Raw genomic sequence first — 18,070 nt, forward strand, 5'->3', positions numbered from 1 at the left:
ACTAAGAAGAGAGCTGCTGTGATAAACCTGGTCATGAGCTTCACGGGCCTTGGCAACCAGCTTTGGGGAGGAAGAGTGTTGAGCTCCAGACTGGGGGAAAAAAGACAACAACCCTAGAATGTTAAAAAAAAAAAAAAAAAAGGAAAACAACAGCAACAAAAACAGCACCTATTCCCATTGTTTTTGCAGTCAGGTCTCAGGGAGGAATGAATGTTGGTGCTCAGCTGGCTTTTTCCACTTTATTTATTCAGTCTGGGATCCTGTGAAGAGATGTTGCCCATCTTCAGGATAAGTCTCATTGAGTTCAGCCTCTCTGGAGTTGCTCTCACATATATGTTCAGAGGTGCATCTCCTGGGTAATTCTAGATCCACTTAAGTTGATAGTAAAGATTAACTGTCATTAATTAATGACATGAATATCAGACTGGAGGTCCCTGAAGTTTGCTCTCATGGAATAAACTACCTGGATAATATCACTGGTAAGCCTTGGTTAGCAGCCAGAGGCAATAAGTCAAGGAGATGACTAGTCTATCAGGCAAATACAAGATACATTTACACTCATCACCTGACACTTATTAATGTGACTGAATTTTCACAGATGTGGTAAATGCTTCCAACTCTCCATTTCCAATATAATCTATTCTCTCAACATTATGAACTAGGGACATTTGTACAGTTAGAGCCAACTAGCCAATTTAGCTACCCACCCACTTCCTGACCAACAAATAAGACCAATTGCAATGGAGTAAAGCATGGTGATGATGATAGCTAATATTTATCAAAACATTTCTTTCAGGCATTATTCAAGAGCTTTACATATACAGTATCATTACTGGTTTCACCTGCTGCCTTAATTTATCAATGATGTTGTGATAAACTATCCTCACAAAAGCAATTTGGGAGAGACAGGGTTTATTTTAGGTAAAAATTCCAGGTTACAGTCCATCTCTGAGAGGAAGGCAGAGTACCAGGAGTTCAAGGTAGCCTCTGCCATCACATCCACACTCCAGAGCAGAGATGAAATCAATGTAGGCATGCCTTACAGATACTCTGTCCATTTTTTCCACTCTTATGAAATCTAGGAGCCCAAAATTAGAGAATAGTACCACCATATCAATTGATGATCTTCCAGAGGTAAATTAATCTAGAAAATTTCTCATAGAGACGCCTCCTCCCCCAGGCAATCATAGGTGTGTCAAGTTGCTGATCAAAACAAACAATCACACTCACTGTAAAATGAAAGTTGTTATTAGTGCCATTCCACAGAGAATAATGTGGAAACTTAACAGACAGGATCTTCTTGGCTCAAGATCACATTGCTAGTACATAGAAATAAAATTCAAATTCAGGAAGTTCTTTCTTCAGTCTCTTCACTTTAGTAACATTGACAGCAAAGGCTATCCAAACCTTCTGGGGAAGTCTTCATAAGGGCTACTACCTGTTAATAGCAGCATCCCAGCTTTGCCCTCTGAAGTCCAGCAGCCACTTCTGTCCCCACTTCATTTCCCTCGTAGTTTCCAGTCTGTGTCAAAGTCCTCCAGGAGGCTGAATCATGATCCCAGCCCATTTGGAAACAACTGTCCTCTCTGTCATGCAGATCACTCAACATTACTCCATTAAACAAGATTCATAAAAATAAAAAACTTTAATGACTAATATACTTTATTAAATAGTAATTTAATGCACACCTCTATACTAATGTTGATTATTTTATCAAAAAATATATCTGAGAGCTGAAAATAATGAAGCTCTTGGAAATCTGCCTCTGGTATAGGTAGTCACAAAGTTAACCTTTATCCCATACAGGTATGAGCGGAAGGGGATTTAAGGTACAAGAAGATCCTCCATTCTTTCAATTGTATTGTCACGTTTTACCCAGCCTATTTCAGAAGACAAAATAAAGGAAACTTGTATCAGTTATGAATTTCTACTGTGGAATTTTATTCAGTTAATGTTTCTGTTCTCTTTTTAAAAAAGAAAACTATTCTGTGGAAGACAGAGAGGAAAGATTGTAGGAGACAGAGGGAATGGAGGACCCCAGGAGAACACGACCCACAGAATCAGCTAAGCAGGGCTCACATGGGCTCACAGAAGGGGCAAGCACAGGGTCTACATGGGTCTGCAGCAGGTTTTCTGCATATATGTTGTGGTTGTTAGCTTCGTGGGTTTGTGGAACTCAACAATGGGAGTGGGTGACTCGCTGATTCTACTGCCTACTCTTAGGACTCTTTTCATCCTACTGGGTTGCCTGTCCGTACTGGATCTGAGGCCTTTTGCCTTGTCTTAATGTATCTTCTTTTTTGTATGTTTCCTGTTGTCTCTTGAAGACCTGCCCTTTTCTGAAGGGATAATGAGAGTGTTTGGGAAAAAGGATCTGTGGGGAGGAACTAGGGGGAATGAGAGAGAGAAAATTGTTATTGGGATGTATTGTATGAGAGGAGAATCTATTTTCAATAAAAAAGAAAAGAAAAAACCTATATCTAAATATATATTTAAAGCATGTATTTTGCTATTTTAACTTACAGCATCATACTTTAGCAAAAACATAAAAATTAAGATCAGCATTCTGATGAAATTGTTGTAGCAACAATTTGCATACACACACACAAAAGCTGAGAGAATAAAAAACAGTCTAAGAAAAAGAGCACAATACCTTGTGCAATCCACATTAAAACAAGGTGCACACATACACCAAGTTAAGGAATATAGTGAGATTTATTCAATACACATGTTTCATATGAGCAAGTTTGTCACAATTTTTTTATATTATGTGGGTCCATATGATAAACTACAGCACATACAGACTGGATGCTAAATACATTAGACAAAACCATTCTAGAGATATTTAAGTTGTTACAACTTTTACAATATTTCCAGATCTCTCCTAATATTTTGTGGGAAATATGGTGCAATTTTAATTAAAAATAAGCACATATTATAAGTATGATTTTTACTACTAATTCCCTCTCACCAAAAAAATATAATTTCCTACAAATTCTACAAAGTATTAAGTTAATAGGTTTTGGTCTATACATACCAAGAAAAATGTTCTAGCTCGCTAAGACAGAATTAAACATATATCTAAGTAAATCCCAAAATAGTGAATTTTGTTGGAGTATGAACAATGTGTCCTTCCTTGGGTTCAATTTGAAGGTAATACCTTTTAATAACCTATTTCGGTATCATGGCTGCAGTTTAAGTACGGAGTATCACAACAAAACACACACACACACACACACACACACGCACACGCACACACGCACATCACCATGGGTTACCATGGTTACCACCTGATCAAACACCCCAGGAATGCATAGCTGCTATGTCTCTCAATACCCATAAAATCAACAACACCCTTGATAAATTCTAAGCCTTTCATTTTTCTTCATTTAGGGGCTTTTTCGGTTGGCCTTGGTCTTTCTCTTCATTCTTCATTTTTGCATCTGCAAAAATAAAATATTTCTCAATCATATGCAAAATATGTAGAAATACATTGTATGTTTCAAATGGAAGTTATTTTCCACTTTGCCTCCTGATGGAGTTTTCATCCTGACTAGATAATATTTTGCCCTCAACATGGATATGAATCTGCATAGAGAGGAAATATTTGAGTCCTTTATAAGTCTTTCTCCTAGTCAACCTTCCTCAGGATCTTGGGCCTGCATGCCAGGCTGACTCTTAAGATGTCACTATATCCTCCATCAACAGTAGTGTTTCTCAACCTATGGGTCACATCTCAGATATCTGCATATCAGCTATTTACATTACAATTCATAGCAACAGCAAAATTACAGTCAGGAAGTAGCCATAAAATAATTCTATGATTGGGGCAGTCACCACAACATGAGAACTCTACTAAGAGGTCACAGCAGTGAAGAAGGTTGAGAACCACTGATCTACAGGGTGGCCAACTAAAGTAAAATCAGATTAAATGACCTGTGGGAAAATCACAACTTGAACCTTCATTAAGTGGCTACATGGGACCTCAATCATTCCCCTATTCTGGGCTATACTTTCTCTGTATTCTTTAGATTTCCTATTTCCTTTACTTCTTGGGGATACCCTTACATTCTGCCCTTCAGGAAAAATAAAATCAATCCCATCTCACCTTCCTTTAACCAAATGCCTAAGTTCTCCTGTTATCCAGACTTATTATTTCTGACCCCTCCCGTAACAATGGAAGATGTGCTCTCAGGAATGATTACAGAATGTGTTGGCATTTATTGGAAGATGAAAATGTAGCGACTGTACTGATAAACTGTGAAGAAAAAGTATTAAGCGAGTATAACTCTACATGACTGCAGGTTCCTGTTCATTACCATAGAAACTTTTGCTGATGGTCCTACTAACACTCTTACTTCCAAAGTCTAATGCCCTCATGGAACCAACTCCTGTCAGTTTCAGACCCAACAAAAGGCTGACAATTCCAGCCACAATTCCCTCTTTATTTGACCAACCTTCCCGGTTTTCTTGCATCTTCATTTTAAATCACTACCATCTTTAAACACTCCTCCCCATAGGATCTCACTACGTAGATCAGAGTAGGCTCAAACTCACAGAGATTTATCTGCCTCTGCCTTCCGAGTGATTGGATTGAATATATGCAGCTCCGCTGCAATACAGTTTTTTTTCTCTTTTATCCTTTGCAATGTTCCATATTTGGTTGTTTTCATTTAAATGAAATTATTTAAATCTCAACTATTCCCTCAAACTTTCCCCTAACAAAACCATCTTTAGCATCTTTGAAGAGAAATTGATATTTAGTACTTTGCACTTGTCGGTTGTCTATTAACCAACTGTGGCTATCTAACGAGCTTCGGGCCAGCTTGGACTATAATGTGAGACCTCTACTTAAAAACAATTTACTAAGCTAAGCACATGAAGCAGTTCTCAGGTAACATTCAGTTACAAGAATGACAATAAACAAAATATGTAGAGTGTATCATTTTTAAGAAGTGAAAGGGGTTCGTGAGTTTATTAAATCAAGAGAAGAAAATAGGGATGGGTAAGCTGTCTCTAGGCCTGGACTTCACAAACTGATACAGAGTTGGCTGGAAATAGCATCTAAAAAGGAGGGATTTTAGTAAAACTCTGCAAAGTGTGCACAGTTTGTATCACACAGAGAAAGGAAATTAAATAAGACAACAACAGTAAAGTCCAAGGCAGCAATATGTGACACGGACAAGAGAAAGAAAAGGAAAAGCATGAGATGGAGCACCAGGACCATGAGTAACGGGTAGAAAAATGGAGGATGTGTGGGCCAGTTCTGAAAGCACAGCTAGAGCATTCACTAAAGGATGAGAGGAAGAATGTGTAAAATCAGAGGGAAATAGGGATGAGCCAACATTTCTGGTTTCAGAAACTGGAGCTGTGAAATAGCTACTCGAAGAGATTGAGAAAACACAGGAAGAATGGGGTTTAGAAGGAAAAATCCAAAGATTGTTGTTGTTGTTTTTTTCTATCTGTAACCATTTTATTTTCAATTAAATAAAAACTTTAACAAGAAAACCAAACCTGGTACAAAACATCACTGTCACATGACAAGATCCCAGCCCAGGGAACCGTCACGGCTCACCTCCTCTCTGTCACTCTAATGTTCTTTATTATTCAGCATCTCTTGCTTATTTTATAATGAGCTTCTCAGTACAGAATGCTTCTTACCTGTTGCTAGGTGAATACCATTTGATTTGTGGTGGTCATCACAAAGCTGAGGAAAATGTTGATCCTAGAGTTAGTTTCATAAGTAGGAGATGGACGTGTTTTGGTGTGTTGCGAGAGCGAATCTCTGAAGTATCAATATTTCAACTATTACTGTTACTTAGCTACTTTAAATATTTATGGCAATAATTTTTTTAAATAATTTATTTTTTCTCAAATCGTAATTCATTCACACAGGGGTTATAAACACAGAAAGGCAGGATGTGAGGAAGGGAATGACACTGGAGTGTGGATGTTCAGTGGGAATACAGACATCTTTCAGAGCTGTGTATCGGCTAAGTGAAGGTTCAGGGGACAAGTCGCTATGACTCTGCCTATGACTCCCTTGTCCTTATCAAAGTTGGTATTGTCTGCCAAGGCTACCTATTTACAAGGTCTATGACTACTCAGGCTTGTAAATTTCCACAAAAGCTGCCTGTTTACATTAGCTTATAGTCATCTGTTTCAATGTTTTTCCACTGAGACCCAAGACTTGGTGTTAGTATACATGTATGACAGACCTATTGCTGATTTTAGGCCTATGGCTGATTTTAGGCCTTCAATGTGTAAGCAGGGCTGCCCCTGACATCTCCTTCCTTCTCTAAGTATAGAAGGGCTGTGGCAATTCTAATCTTGTGAAGGCGGGCCAAAGATTGTTTTTATGCCTGCTAAATTTGATAATACTGTTCCAGACCCTAGCAGTGATGTCATCCAGATAGTTCATTCCATAAAAGCAAACTTCAGGGACCTCCAGTCTGATATTCATGTCATTAATTAATGACAGTTAATCTTCACTATCAACTTAAGTAGATTCAGAATTACTCAGGAGGTATACCTCTGAACATATATGTGAGAGCAACTCCAAAGAGGCTGAACTCAATGAGACTTATCCTGAAGACAGGCAACATCTCTTCACAGGATCCCAGATTGAATAAAAAAGTAAAGTGGAAAAAGCCAGCTGAGCACCAATATTCATTCCTCCCTGAATCCTGACTGCAAAGACAACAGGAGCAGGCACCTCACCATCCTTCTTGACTTCCTGCTATGCTCAACTGTACATCCTTTCAAACAGTGAGCCAAAGTATATCCTTCCTCCTTAATTTGATTGTCTAATGCATTTGGTCAGAGCAACAAGGAACTTCAGAATACTGCTACTAAGAAGAGAGCTGCTGTGATAAACCTGGTCATGAGCTTCACAGGCCTTGGCAACCAGCTTTGGGGAGGAAGAGTGTTGAGCTCCAGACTGGGAAAAAAAAACCTAGAAGTAGCCATAATATTGTTCCAGTTTTTTTTTTCATTTTATCTCATTTTTTAAACTTTCATTTTATACAGATATATTTTCCCTGCTCCTTTTTACCCTACATGTCCTTTGCATATATATTATGGTTTCCAGTTTAGTGTTTTTATGAGATTCCCAAGGGCATGAATAAGTGAGTTTATGCTTCTTTGTTTATTTCTTGTGCCTTTTCTTGGGCTCTTTTCCTGTTTCCTTATTTTGTCCTATTCCAACATGTTAGCTTCGGTTTTATCTTATTGTATTTTATTTTATTATTATCCCTTAGAAACTTGTTTGTTTTCTAATGGAAGACAGAAAGGGAGTGGATCCAAATGGGAATGGGAGATGGGGAGGAACATGGAGAAGTAGAGAGAGGAAAGTGTAATGAGGATATATTATGTGAGAGAAAAATCTATTTTCAACAAAAAACATTCCTTCCTTCCTATGATTTTGTCAGTCTGTTGGTCATTGCAACAAGAACAGTAACTCATACAAGTTACTCAGTAACTCATAAATCTTGGTATCAGTATGATAGAAACTATCCAAGGAGATCAGATAGCATTTGAAGCAAAGAAGCATTGACCAACCTGCCCAGAGACTATGCTTTGTGCATTCTATTCTATTAAGTGATTAAAGAGAGGAGCAGAAAGAAACCCAGAGTGGAAAAGTCAATGAGGAAGAAAGAAAAGCAAGAAACCAAAGTGTCCAGGGAATGTAAGGAGGAAAACTGTCTAAAGGAAGAAGTAATAACCAGTCATGCTAAACACTCTGAAAGATTATGCTAGGAAAGGGCAAGAATTGACCAACAATTATAGCAAAGACAATGGCCCAGACATATGTGTGATAGGATGACATATTACTAGGGCTAGAAGAAGAATGGAGAAAAGAAAATTAGTAGTCAAAAAAAGCAACACATTCTCAGGGTACTTTTCTATGAAACAAAAGCAGAAATGCAAGTATCTGCTACAAGAAGACTTGGGTCATGAAAGCATCTGGGTCCTGGTCACAGCCGGTTTCTTTTTTGGAAGAACATGGTAGGCATTTCATGAATGCTCATGGGTAGAACTTCAGAAACTATGTTTGGAGGAAAAGAGTATCCATGATGTTGTGCAGCATGAAATACAAGGCACTAAGTTAGTCCTGCAATCATTTTGTCATCGCTAGTTCTGAGCTAACCACCCACAAAACATCCTTCTGGGAAAAGCTATTAGAACTGGTGATGATTTCATTCTAGACAATATTGGCTTCTTCTGTAAGCAGAAGAAGAAGCAAATGATTCTGTAAATTATATTCTTAGTCATGGTTGATCCAAAGAGATAGTGATATGAAGGCTTCTTAATTATCCTTCTCAAAATCCAACTAGAAACTCCTAAGAGACAAGACAAACAGGATAGCACCTATTGAGAATTACTGATGAGACTATGAACAGCGTTCACCCCATTGGAGGAGCTACTGGCAATGGATGGCTACTGGGATGGCAAGAGTCGGTTTTCCTCAGGGATGTATTCCATACTCCAGCAGATATCTTTCTCTGATGTACATAAAGGTAGCACTGGGAGGATTCAGTGAATTGTTGTCTTTGTTTCTATTTTTGGCTTTAAAGATCATGTGAAGTTTTGAGGAAGAAGTCTGGAGGAGGTAGGAGAGGAGTTGAAGGGGAAGGAAAACGGGTATATTTAATCAAAATATATTATATGCATGTATGGAATTCTCAAACTTTAGAATATCTTCTTTATCATATATATGTATGTATATGTATATCACACACATATATTACATTATTATTATATATACATTAAATTCAGGAAACTCTCCATGACGATATGTTGAGAAAGCTGGTGCTAAGTTTAATGGTCTTAGAGCTAGATACTGTCACATCCCTTTTTTTGACACATAATCTGTTAAGGCTTAACTATGAGTAACTTTTGCAACATTACAGTGGCCTTTCTGGGCTCCTTTTCTTTCTTACAGTAAGTCTTTCCATCTGTACTAAAAACAATCTGCTCACGTGGTTTACCAGAAATGGGACCAGTTCAGGGGTTGGAGATTTAGTTCAGTGGTAAAGACTTGCCTAGCAAGTGCAAGCCCCTAGGATCTAGGCTCCAAGAAAACAAAAATGAAAGAAAAAAAATGCGACATTTCATGTTTAAGAAAATGTTTTCTCCTTTATAACATAAAATATATTCTGAAATGACATGTTCAACTATTTAAAGTATACACATGGAATAGAGATCTCTAATGAGATATGAAAGAAAACAAAATTGTTACTCATTTAACTCTCAAAATTGCCCTCACTTCAGCTAATCAATCTCTCTCTCTCTCTCTCTCTCTCTCTCTCTCTCTCTCTCTCTCTCTCTCTCGCTCCTATTACATTGAACTCAGTTATTCTAGGGGTTATCACCCATTTTTCTTCTTTATCTCTACAATACACAAATTCATTAGCAAGTCCTTCTGATTCTGCCTACTAGACACCACCCTAACCCACCCCTTTCTCTGTCCTTCCTACTGACTTGAAGTCATTATATTTCACTTCCCATGGGTTAGTCAACTTTTGTTTTCCTCCTTTTTTAAGGAGATGTTTGTCTTAGGTTAATTAGGATACAATACTAATCTGGGTCTAATCGTACAACATATAGGATGGTTATACAAAAATACATCTGTACTGAAAAAAAACTGAATGGGAGGATAGACTAGGAATGCAGTTCAGTAGAAAAGTACTTGCCTAGCATATATGATGCCCAAGTTCAATTCACAGTTTTAGAAAAGAATGTATAAAAATAAGTAAGTGGATAAATTAGTAAGTGCTTTGTAGGGAACCATTACACTGGGTTGCCCTATAAACCATGATTCTGCTGATTGAGCAATGTATTACACTGTAGTAGCTCATGTGGCACACAGGGCTTCTGTAGCTCCATTGACCTTGTCTCCCTGAAGTCCCCTGGTGAGGGGAGACAGATAGAACTGACCCCGTGCCTGCCTTACCACCCTCATGAAGGATCTCATGCAAGAAGACTGTGTGCTTCCCCCGCTGCCTTTGAGTTTCGGTAACTGTTCACCTCTGGCTAGTCTGGGATTACATGTTTCCTTGTGAATCCAAAAGTTTAATTTGGCCTAAAGAGATTTTTCTAATGGGAGGTTCATATCCATAATTTAACATAAATGCTTCCCAAACACCCACTTTCCATTTTATATTTAATGAGAAAACTTTAAACATGAATCAGATGCCAACCCATCACTTGACCTACTCTCATTGGAAATGAAAATCCTTTTCTCCACTTGTATTTCTAAAGTCTCCCAAGATCCAGCCCTTGTATCTGTGTCCATAGTTACCCTGAGGAACTTGTTCTCTCACTCACCCTCAACCCATAGTGGTCGGTTTTTATTTCTAGACTGCATCAGCAGTTTATTCTGCATTCTATATTCTACCTTCTCCCCTATCCTATCTCCTTAGAGCTGGATTGTTATGATATGCACAAAGGAGTGGTTGGATTTTTATTTAAGTATTTTAAAAATTGTGGGTTTCCTTGAGAACTTCATTCATGCACACTTCATCTGAGAACTTCATCGATGGGCACTGCATCTGAGAACTTCATCCATGAGCGCTGCATCTGAGAACTTCATCCATGAGCACTGCATCTGAGAACTTCACCCATGAGCACTGCATCTGAGAACTTCACCCATGAGCACTGCATCTGAGAACTTCATCCATGCACACTGCATCTGAGAACTTCATCCATGAGCACTGCATCTGAGAACTTCATCCATGCAAACTACTGTTGGGAGCCAACTTTTAGCAGAAAGTGGCTATCATCTTTGCAGCCATCTCGAGCCATATACCCTGACAAGAGACTTGTTTTTCAACAGCCTACAACAGCTGAGCACACTCTGATAAATATCTTGTTTTTCTGACATATCTTGTTTTGCAGTGCCCCAGCTGCAAGGCGCACGTGGTAAAGTGCCTTCAACTGTGTTCCCCTGCTTGTTCACGGCTGCAAGACACGTGGTAAAGTGTATAAAGACCCAGAATTTCCTTTCAATAAAGGGGGACTTGATCACATACCCTGTCTTGTCTCCATTCTTCGTATCTCTTGCCCCTCCATCCTCACTCTCTTTCTCTCTTGCTAGACCCTGTTGACTGACCCACAGACTGGAGCAGTAGAACTGACTGGGACACTTGGCCCCCAAATGTGGGGCAGAATGAACCGGGTCATCTGGCCCCAAACGTGGGTTTTGGACTGGGTCACACTACATCTGAGAACTTCATCCATGTGCACTGCATTTGAGAACTTCATTCATGCATACTGCACCAATAATTCACTCCTTTCTCCAAGCTCCTTCCTTCTTCACACAAATTCATAACCTATTTTTATTTAGTTTCACATACACACACACACACATATATATACATATATATATGTATATATATATGTATATATATATACACACACACACATACATACAATCATATATGTATCCACATTTGTATGAATAACCTACTGAATCTATTTCGCTTTGTACATGTGTGTATGTGTTCATGGCTGACCACTACGAATTGGGCAAACTAAGTGGGAACTCCTCTCTGGAGATAACTGATTCTCTATCAGTGGGCACTGACCTCCCAAAGCTCTACCTAATGATAGAACCACATGGAATTTCCCCTCTACCTTGGTATATAAACTGATGTTGTCATTATGCTGGTATCTGTTTAAGAAAATCTTACACTGTAGCTAGCACAGGCTGTCCTGCGAACTACTGATTTTATAGGGTATTTGGACCTGTTTCTAGTATGGCTCAGTCCTTAGCCACACCTTTAATCCTCCTGGCTGGAAGACAGAGATGCCCTTAGTATACACCTTTAATCTCAAACAATGAAGGTATAGTTACTTTGTAAAGGAAGCACTCACGTTTGAAAGTGATGTGTAATTGAGTGGCAGACTAAGTGACAAATCAGAGAAAGATTTGACAGACTTCCTATTCTGTCATGAGAAGAGAGAGGAAAGGGAAGCTACTTAAGGGAGAAACAGACAGGAAGCGAGTACAGTACAGGATAAAGTAAAGTTCCTGGAGAGCTGTACAGTAGAGTTGAGAGAGAGAAAGAGAGAGAGAGAGAGAGAGAGAGAGAGAGAGAGAGAGAGAGAGAGAGAGAGAGAGAGAGAGTTAGTTTAGCAGCACAGAGAGGGACAGAGAGGGAGGGGAGGGGGCATTTTTATAAGCAGAGTATTACAGAAACAGATTGAAGAGAGAACAAGTTAGACACAGGTAAAGACAGAATGAGCAAGAGAATAAAAAGGAGCCAGAAGACTAGAAAAGATTGCTATAGTTAGTTTGAAGCCAAACAGCAATTCTGGATAAACTGAGAGAAGCCAGACTGGGAGAAGAGTTTGAGCCAGAATAGCGGAGTTGAACCAGCCAGAGCTCAAAAAGAACTAGAAAGGGTGAGCTTATTCAGCAGTTAAGTCTTAGAGGCTGAAAACATTCTAGGTCTAGATAAGATTGTATGGGGGCCAGAAGCTTTCAGGACTAGGCCTAGGTAAGCAGTCTGAGACAGTAAGCCTCCCACATGACAATTATACAGGAGAATAAAAAATAACTTACACTGTGTATTCCAGGATAGCAACAATCTAATAGCAATCCTCCTGCCTCAGCCGCTTGAGATATTCTGATTTCAGTGATGGCTGCTCTGATTTCTATTATAATGTCGTCACTGAGGAACTCTCTACAAAGCACCCATCCAGTTTTCTGATAAAGCATATCATTGTTAGACTATGTATTTATTCATTAAAAATCTAGCACTCTTGTTGGACTATCAAATCCACAGGACAGTAGGCATTTACATCTGCCCTACTCACCACTGGGGTCCCAGCATTTAACAGTAGTAAAATTGAAGGGTAGACAACATAGCAATAATAGAAATAAGAAACGATACCTTGTGTCTGGGATCATCTCTCATTACTTCTTGTAAAGTTAGAAGATCCAGAAGTCACTAGCTTCTGTATTAGGTTCTCAAATTGTAAGTGGCAGATTAAGACAGATAATGAACTAGTTTTGAGCCACAGTACTCAGATCCAGTGCAATGATTAATATTCATGACTACTTAATTAATTTTGTACTGGAGGTAGAACCTAGAATCCTATCACGTGATCATGCACATCCAATAGACAGAACACCTGTTTCTATGTTTACCTTTAGGACTTAACAGATGAAATTGCCTAGTTTCAGGCCGGGCAGTGGTGGCTCACGCCTTTAATCCCAGCACTTGGGAGGCAGTGGCAGGCAGATTTCTGAGTTTGAGGCCAGCCTGTTCTACAGAGTGAGTTCCAGGACAGCCAGGGCTACACAGAGAAAGCCTGTCTCGAAAAAACAAAAAAAAAAAAAAAAGAAAGAAAGAAATTGCCCAGTTTCAGAAGGGCATAGAAATCCACTTAGCCTTAAAACCTGAGAGCTTTTGGTCAAGAAGAAAAGAGATCACTTATAATTAGTTAAAAGGCTACTCCAGAGAAAGAGTTTAAAAAGAGAGACATGGTGAGTGCTTTATTTCCGAGGATTAGGAGTTTTACCTTCCTCCACAGCCAACGCCTCCAGCTTCAGTGGTAGATCAGAGGATCCACCTGTAGCCAGTGAACTCTGGATGTCGGGTAAGGCATTGCGACGGCCTGCCCTTGCTGACGACGCGAAGCTAGTGATCACAGATTCCACATCAGTCATCTCCGATGACTCTGTCCTCATCACAGAATCTATAGATAGAATGTACACATTAAAAAATGAGTCCGGTCAGAAGTAAAAGGGTCACCTCAGAGACCAATGGCTACATCAAAACCGCTACAGACTTGAAGAGCTGATCTCGGTGGCACAATAACAGTGTCTGCGCCCTGGCTCTAGGATGTCCACGTGAGCATTTGCTGAATAGGGCAGGAAGTACTTCTGTGAACCAGATTGCTATAAATAATCCTGGATCCCAAACCAACACTCGAACGCTTGAGGGTGTAGAAGGCCTGGACTTTTTTGTTCTGCTATTTCTATGGAAGAATCAGCCAACCCGGAGCTTGGCAACCAATGAAGACAGACTGGAGTGGCCACTCCCGGAGTAATTGTTTGTGGTATTTATTTGAGCTGAAACCAAACCACTGTAATTGTGGGGAATAAACAAAGCACATTTCCTTACTCTTTAGAACTAAATTCGATTTTCTATCTGAGGCTTTTCCTTCCACAGTTGAGACATAATGTGTGCTGATTCAGGTAGGTTTCAGTATGCTCAGGTTTATGCTACGCAGTTTTGCTTGACGCTGAGTGGACACAATCATTGCCAGCACCTAGGAATGACTCCTAGTAATCCTCCTACAAATAATCCTTCTCTGACAACTCTTAAGAAACCATTTGTTGTATAGGTTTGTTGTATAGGAGGTAGCAGTTATTATATATTCTGAAAAATCTAAACTGACCGTCTTTCAAATATGATTTTTTTTCTAAGTTTTCCTAAGAATTGATTTTGAGCTGTAACTCAGAAGCGATGATGGTAGAAGGCATTTGCTGAATTTGCTGAGTAGATAGCATGTGTCAGGTCCTAGCAAGGCTTTGAGAATATGTGTGTTTGTTTGCGTGTGTCTGTGTGTGTGTGTGTGTGTGTGTGTGTGTGTGTGTGTATGTGTGTATGTGTATATGTGCATATGTATATATGTGTATACGTATACATATATATTCAGGGTTTTTTTTTTACTTTTTATTGGTTCTTTATGAATTTCATATCATGTACCCCAATCTCATTCATCTGTCCCTCCCCTCATACCCACCCTCCACCCTTGCAAACTCGTCCTCCAACAAAGGAAAAAGCATCTTATTGTGGAAGCTCTAATGTGTCACAGTGTGTCCCACAGTATACTCTTTTGTCCATACTACTTTGCTAGCAAATGTTCATTGCAACAACCTGTCACAGGTTGTGAGGGACAAAGGAGGAGAGGAGGTCATCTCTCCCTCATCCATGCGCCACAAGCAGACAAGAGGCAGGACCAGCTCTCCTGTCTTTACCTCCTCAGGCCTGATCACCTCCAATCCCCGTGTCCAGCACCAGCTCTACTGTGCTGCCCCGGTGAGGTGCAGAGTCTGCTCCCCCAAGTGCTGCAGCAGGTGAGGAGCAGGGCCCACTCTGCTCTTCTTCTCTCATGACTCCAGGGCCAGCTCTCCCATCAGCCACCAGCAGCAAAGACTGAGGGTGGGGAAGAGTATCTCTCTCTAGCCCACATTGCCGCAAGGCAGAAAAGTTACTGGTCCAGTTCTCCCCCACTCATACACTTGGTGCCACCTCTCTTACATCCACCCCCTTGGGGCCAGCTCACAGACATGACCCTCATCACCAGGGTCAACTCTATTGTGCAACTCAGGTGAGGTACAAGGCCCACTCTCCCTAATGTAGCTGTGAGGGACAAGGACATCTCTCATGGTCCCATGCCTTCAGGGCTAGCTGTCCCATGGATGCCCAGGAAAGGGATGGGTCCAGTTCTGCACAGCCCTCAGACATGTCCCTGAGTTCAATCCCAGACAATGAAGTTTGTCTGGCCTTTGGTGGTAACAGACCCATTGCAGGGTTTTTGTACTCAGAGGCCAAGCACAGGTTTATACTTTCTGACAAATTACCTCAGAACACAAAATGTGCCCAGTGTCCACCAAAGGATGGATTCAATCCTCTTTGGTGTTTATGACATACCAAACTCTGGCCTGAAGAAAAAAAGGCAGCCTTCTCATAGTAGTTAAAGGATAGCTTTTCATAGACAACTGATTTCCATTAAGAAAATGCTAATAACAAAATGAGAATATGCACACATGCTGCATCTGGAATTAGGAACACAGCTCTCGTCCATTGCATGTAAGAATTCATGTGGTGCCCTAGGTGTTCTCAGGAGTGTTGTGGTAGTCTGAAAGTACCATAAAAAGCCCTTCTCTTACTGTGCTAGCTAGTCCCCTTTTGTGAGCATCATACGAGGTTTGCAGACACAGTCTGGAATTAGACTTCCAGCTGTTTGATACTTGCCAAGTGTCTGGGCATTGATGGCTCGGAGAAGTATAATGAACACTGAACTATTAGTTCAAAGGAATACACTTGATTACAGAGTTGCAAAGTGACTGTGGGCAATTCACTTAAATTTATAAGTCACAGTTTCACTTCTACAAATCAGCTATGACAATCACCCTGTCTGATTCACAGGGTAATTATCTAGACAGATGATGGGTAAACATCTCTCTGTTCCTATAAGCACAAGTGACAAGAGACTACTTGCATCATTGGTCACCTCTCCCTATAGTTTATCTGACCTTCTTCCTGTGTATCCTCTTCGTTCTCAAAAGAAAGACCTTCTTGCTAGAGTTCTCTTGACTTTTGTAACAGAGAAACCAACATGTCTTCAATAATATCTATAGATATTTTGTGTCTACTACATCACTTAAATTTCATTATAATTCTATAAGGCAATGAGGTATGATCTAGATTTTTTGGATATCGCCACTGGGAATGAGAGATTCCATGACTGACATGAAGTTGCATAACCGCTAATCCAGTCAGCCATGAAATCAAAATGACATGGTAATTATTAAGAAGAATTATAAATCCTGCTGATATATGCAGCTAGCTGCATGTATGCCTCCTTTAGATTCTGTTTTTCATTAACTTTTCTCTGTTTAAAATTCTCCCTCTGTCTTGCCCCTTTTGTGTGTTTTCATGTGTGCATGTCATGTGTGTGTGTGTGTTATGTGTGTGTGTGTGTGTGTAAGAGACATAGTGTGAGACAGACACAGGCATTATCTTAAATATTTGGTAGTTTGTAAGAATCTCTACCCATGAGGCCCTAACTCTATCTCCCATCAGTAAACATTGCCTTAGACGTGAGGGCCATGTTCAAATGCTTATCTTCAAAAATCATCTCTCCATGTAACTGGAAACACACTATGCTTGGCTTGGTGGTCCAGACCCTGAATTCATGCTTGATTATCCATAGCCGTAAAGCTAAACATAACAACAGATATAAAAATATTAAAATATAATATTTTAAATATTTAAATATTATATGTTACATAAAATCATACATTTCTTACAAGGTAAGAAAAGTTACAAAGGTTTTTTTTTTATCTTCTATCAAAAGAACTTCTAGTTATGTTTATATTATGTACATTTTACACAAATCTCAACTTGAATATTAAAAGAGAGTTTCTAAAATATGAATACAGTCATCAATGCAGAAGCAGAGTCCTGGGCCCTTGTTACAGTTTGGTCTTTTGTTATGTATTGTAATGTAAGGCCTGGTTGCTCCAGTAACAAGAGAATCTACATGGTTGCATACCACCATAGTGATGGCATGTAACCTTGCCCCCAGGTTATCCCTGATTGGTGAATAAAGATGTCTACAGCCTATGGCTGGGAAGAAGAAAAATAGACGGGGGTTTTGATTTCTAGGCTTGGGGTTGGGGGCAGGAAACAGCAGGGGTGAGGGTAGGGTAGGAAAAATGGAGAGAGAAGACATGGGGCATGAATCATGAAAATATGGCCATGAGGGTTGGTCGATGGGAGTTAAGAGCTTGCCCAGATAGAACATGGCAAGTTATAACTCAGGGCTCTTGATGAAGAAGTAAATTCTAATAGTTTAGAAGGTAGATATCTGCCCAATTAATGCTATAAAGGCTTTTTTATAAATATGAAGGTTGGGTGTCATATGGGAACTAAATGATCAAAGGTAGGTTAGAAGCCCCTATTTGAGGTTAAATAATGACTACAGCAGGCCCTGAGTTAATGTTTTGCTGTGTGGGAAGTTGCTCCTTTTACCTTTACAATTATTATATCATGCTACAATTTCCTAAACAAAAACATTACAAAACTATCTAAAAGGGTGTCAGCTACATTCAATAACGAGGATCTTACTGAATAAGAGAAGGTCAGAGCTGGCAGGCCATGGAGAGCTAGCAACCAGGCTACCTTCCTCTCGGGCTTTGTTCTGCTGTTTCTCAGTTTACATTTGCATCCTTCTCCTCTCAGATCCTGGGGCTCATGCTGACCAAGATACCACTACTGATAGACCAGGGAGCTCATCATCTCAGCCCTCAGAACTGTGGGAAGAT

General features: G+C 39.8%; 1 protein-coding gene across 1 annotated transcript in view; it reads right to left on the reverse strand.

Moving 5' to 3' along the window:
* Positions 1-2,696: 2,696 nt before the first annotated feature.
* Pkib (cAMP-dependent protein kinase inhibitor beta) overlaps positions 2,697-18,070 on the reverse strand; it is a 28,624-nt gene continuing 13,250 nt past the window's right edge. The window contains exons 2-3 of the mRNA XM_028772607.1: positions 13,531-13,707; positions 2,697-3,443 (exon numbers count right to left, since the gene is read on the reverse strand). Coding sequence (XP_028628440.1) covers positions 3,376-3,443; positions 13,531-13,707 — 245 coding nt within the window. The 3' untranslated portion in view covers positions 2,697-3,375. The remainder of the gene's footprint in view (positions 3,444-13,530; positions 13,708-18,070) is intronic.

This window comes from Grammomys surdaster, unplaced genomic scaffold, assembly GCF_004785775.1.
Source record: "Grammomys surdaster isolate TR1022 unplaced genomic scaffold, NIH_TR_1.0 215, whole genome shotgun sequence".
Classification (NCBI taxonomy): Eukaryota; Metazoa; Chordata; class Mammalia; order Rodentia; family Muridae; genus Grammomys; species Grammomys surdaster.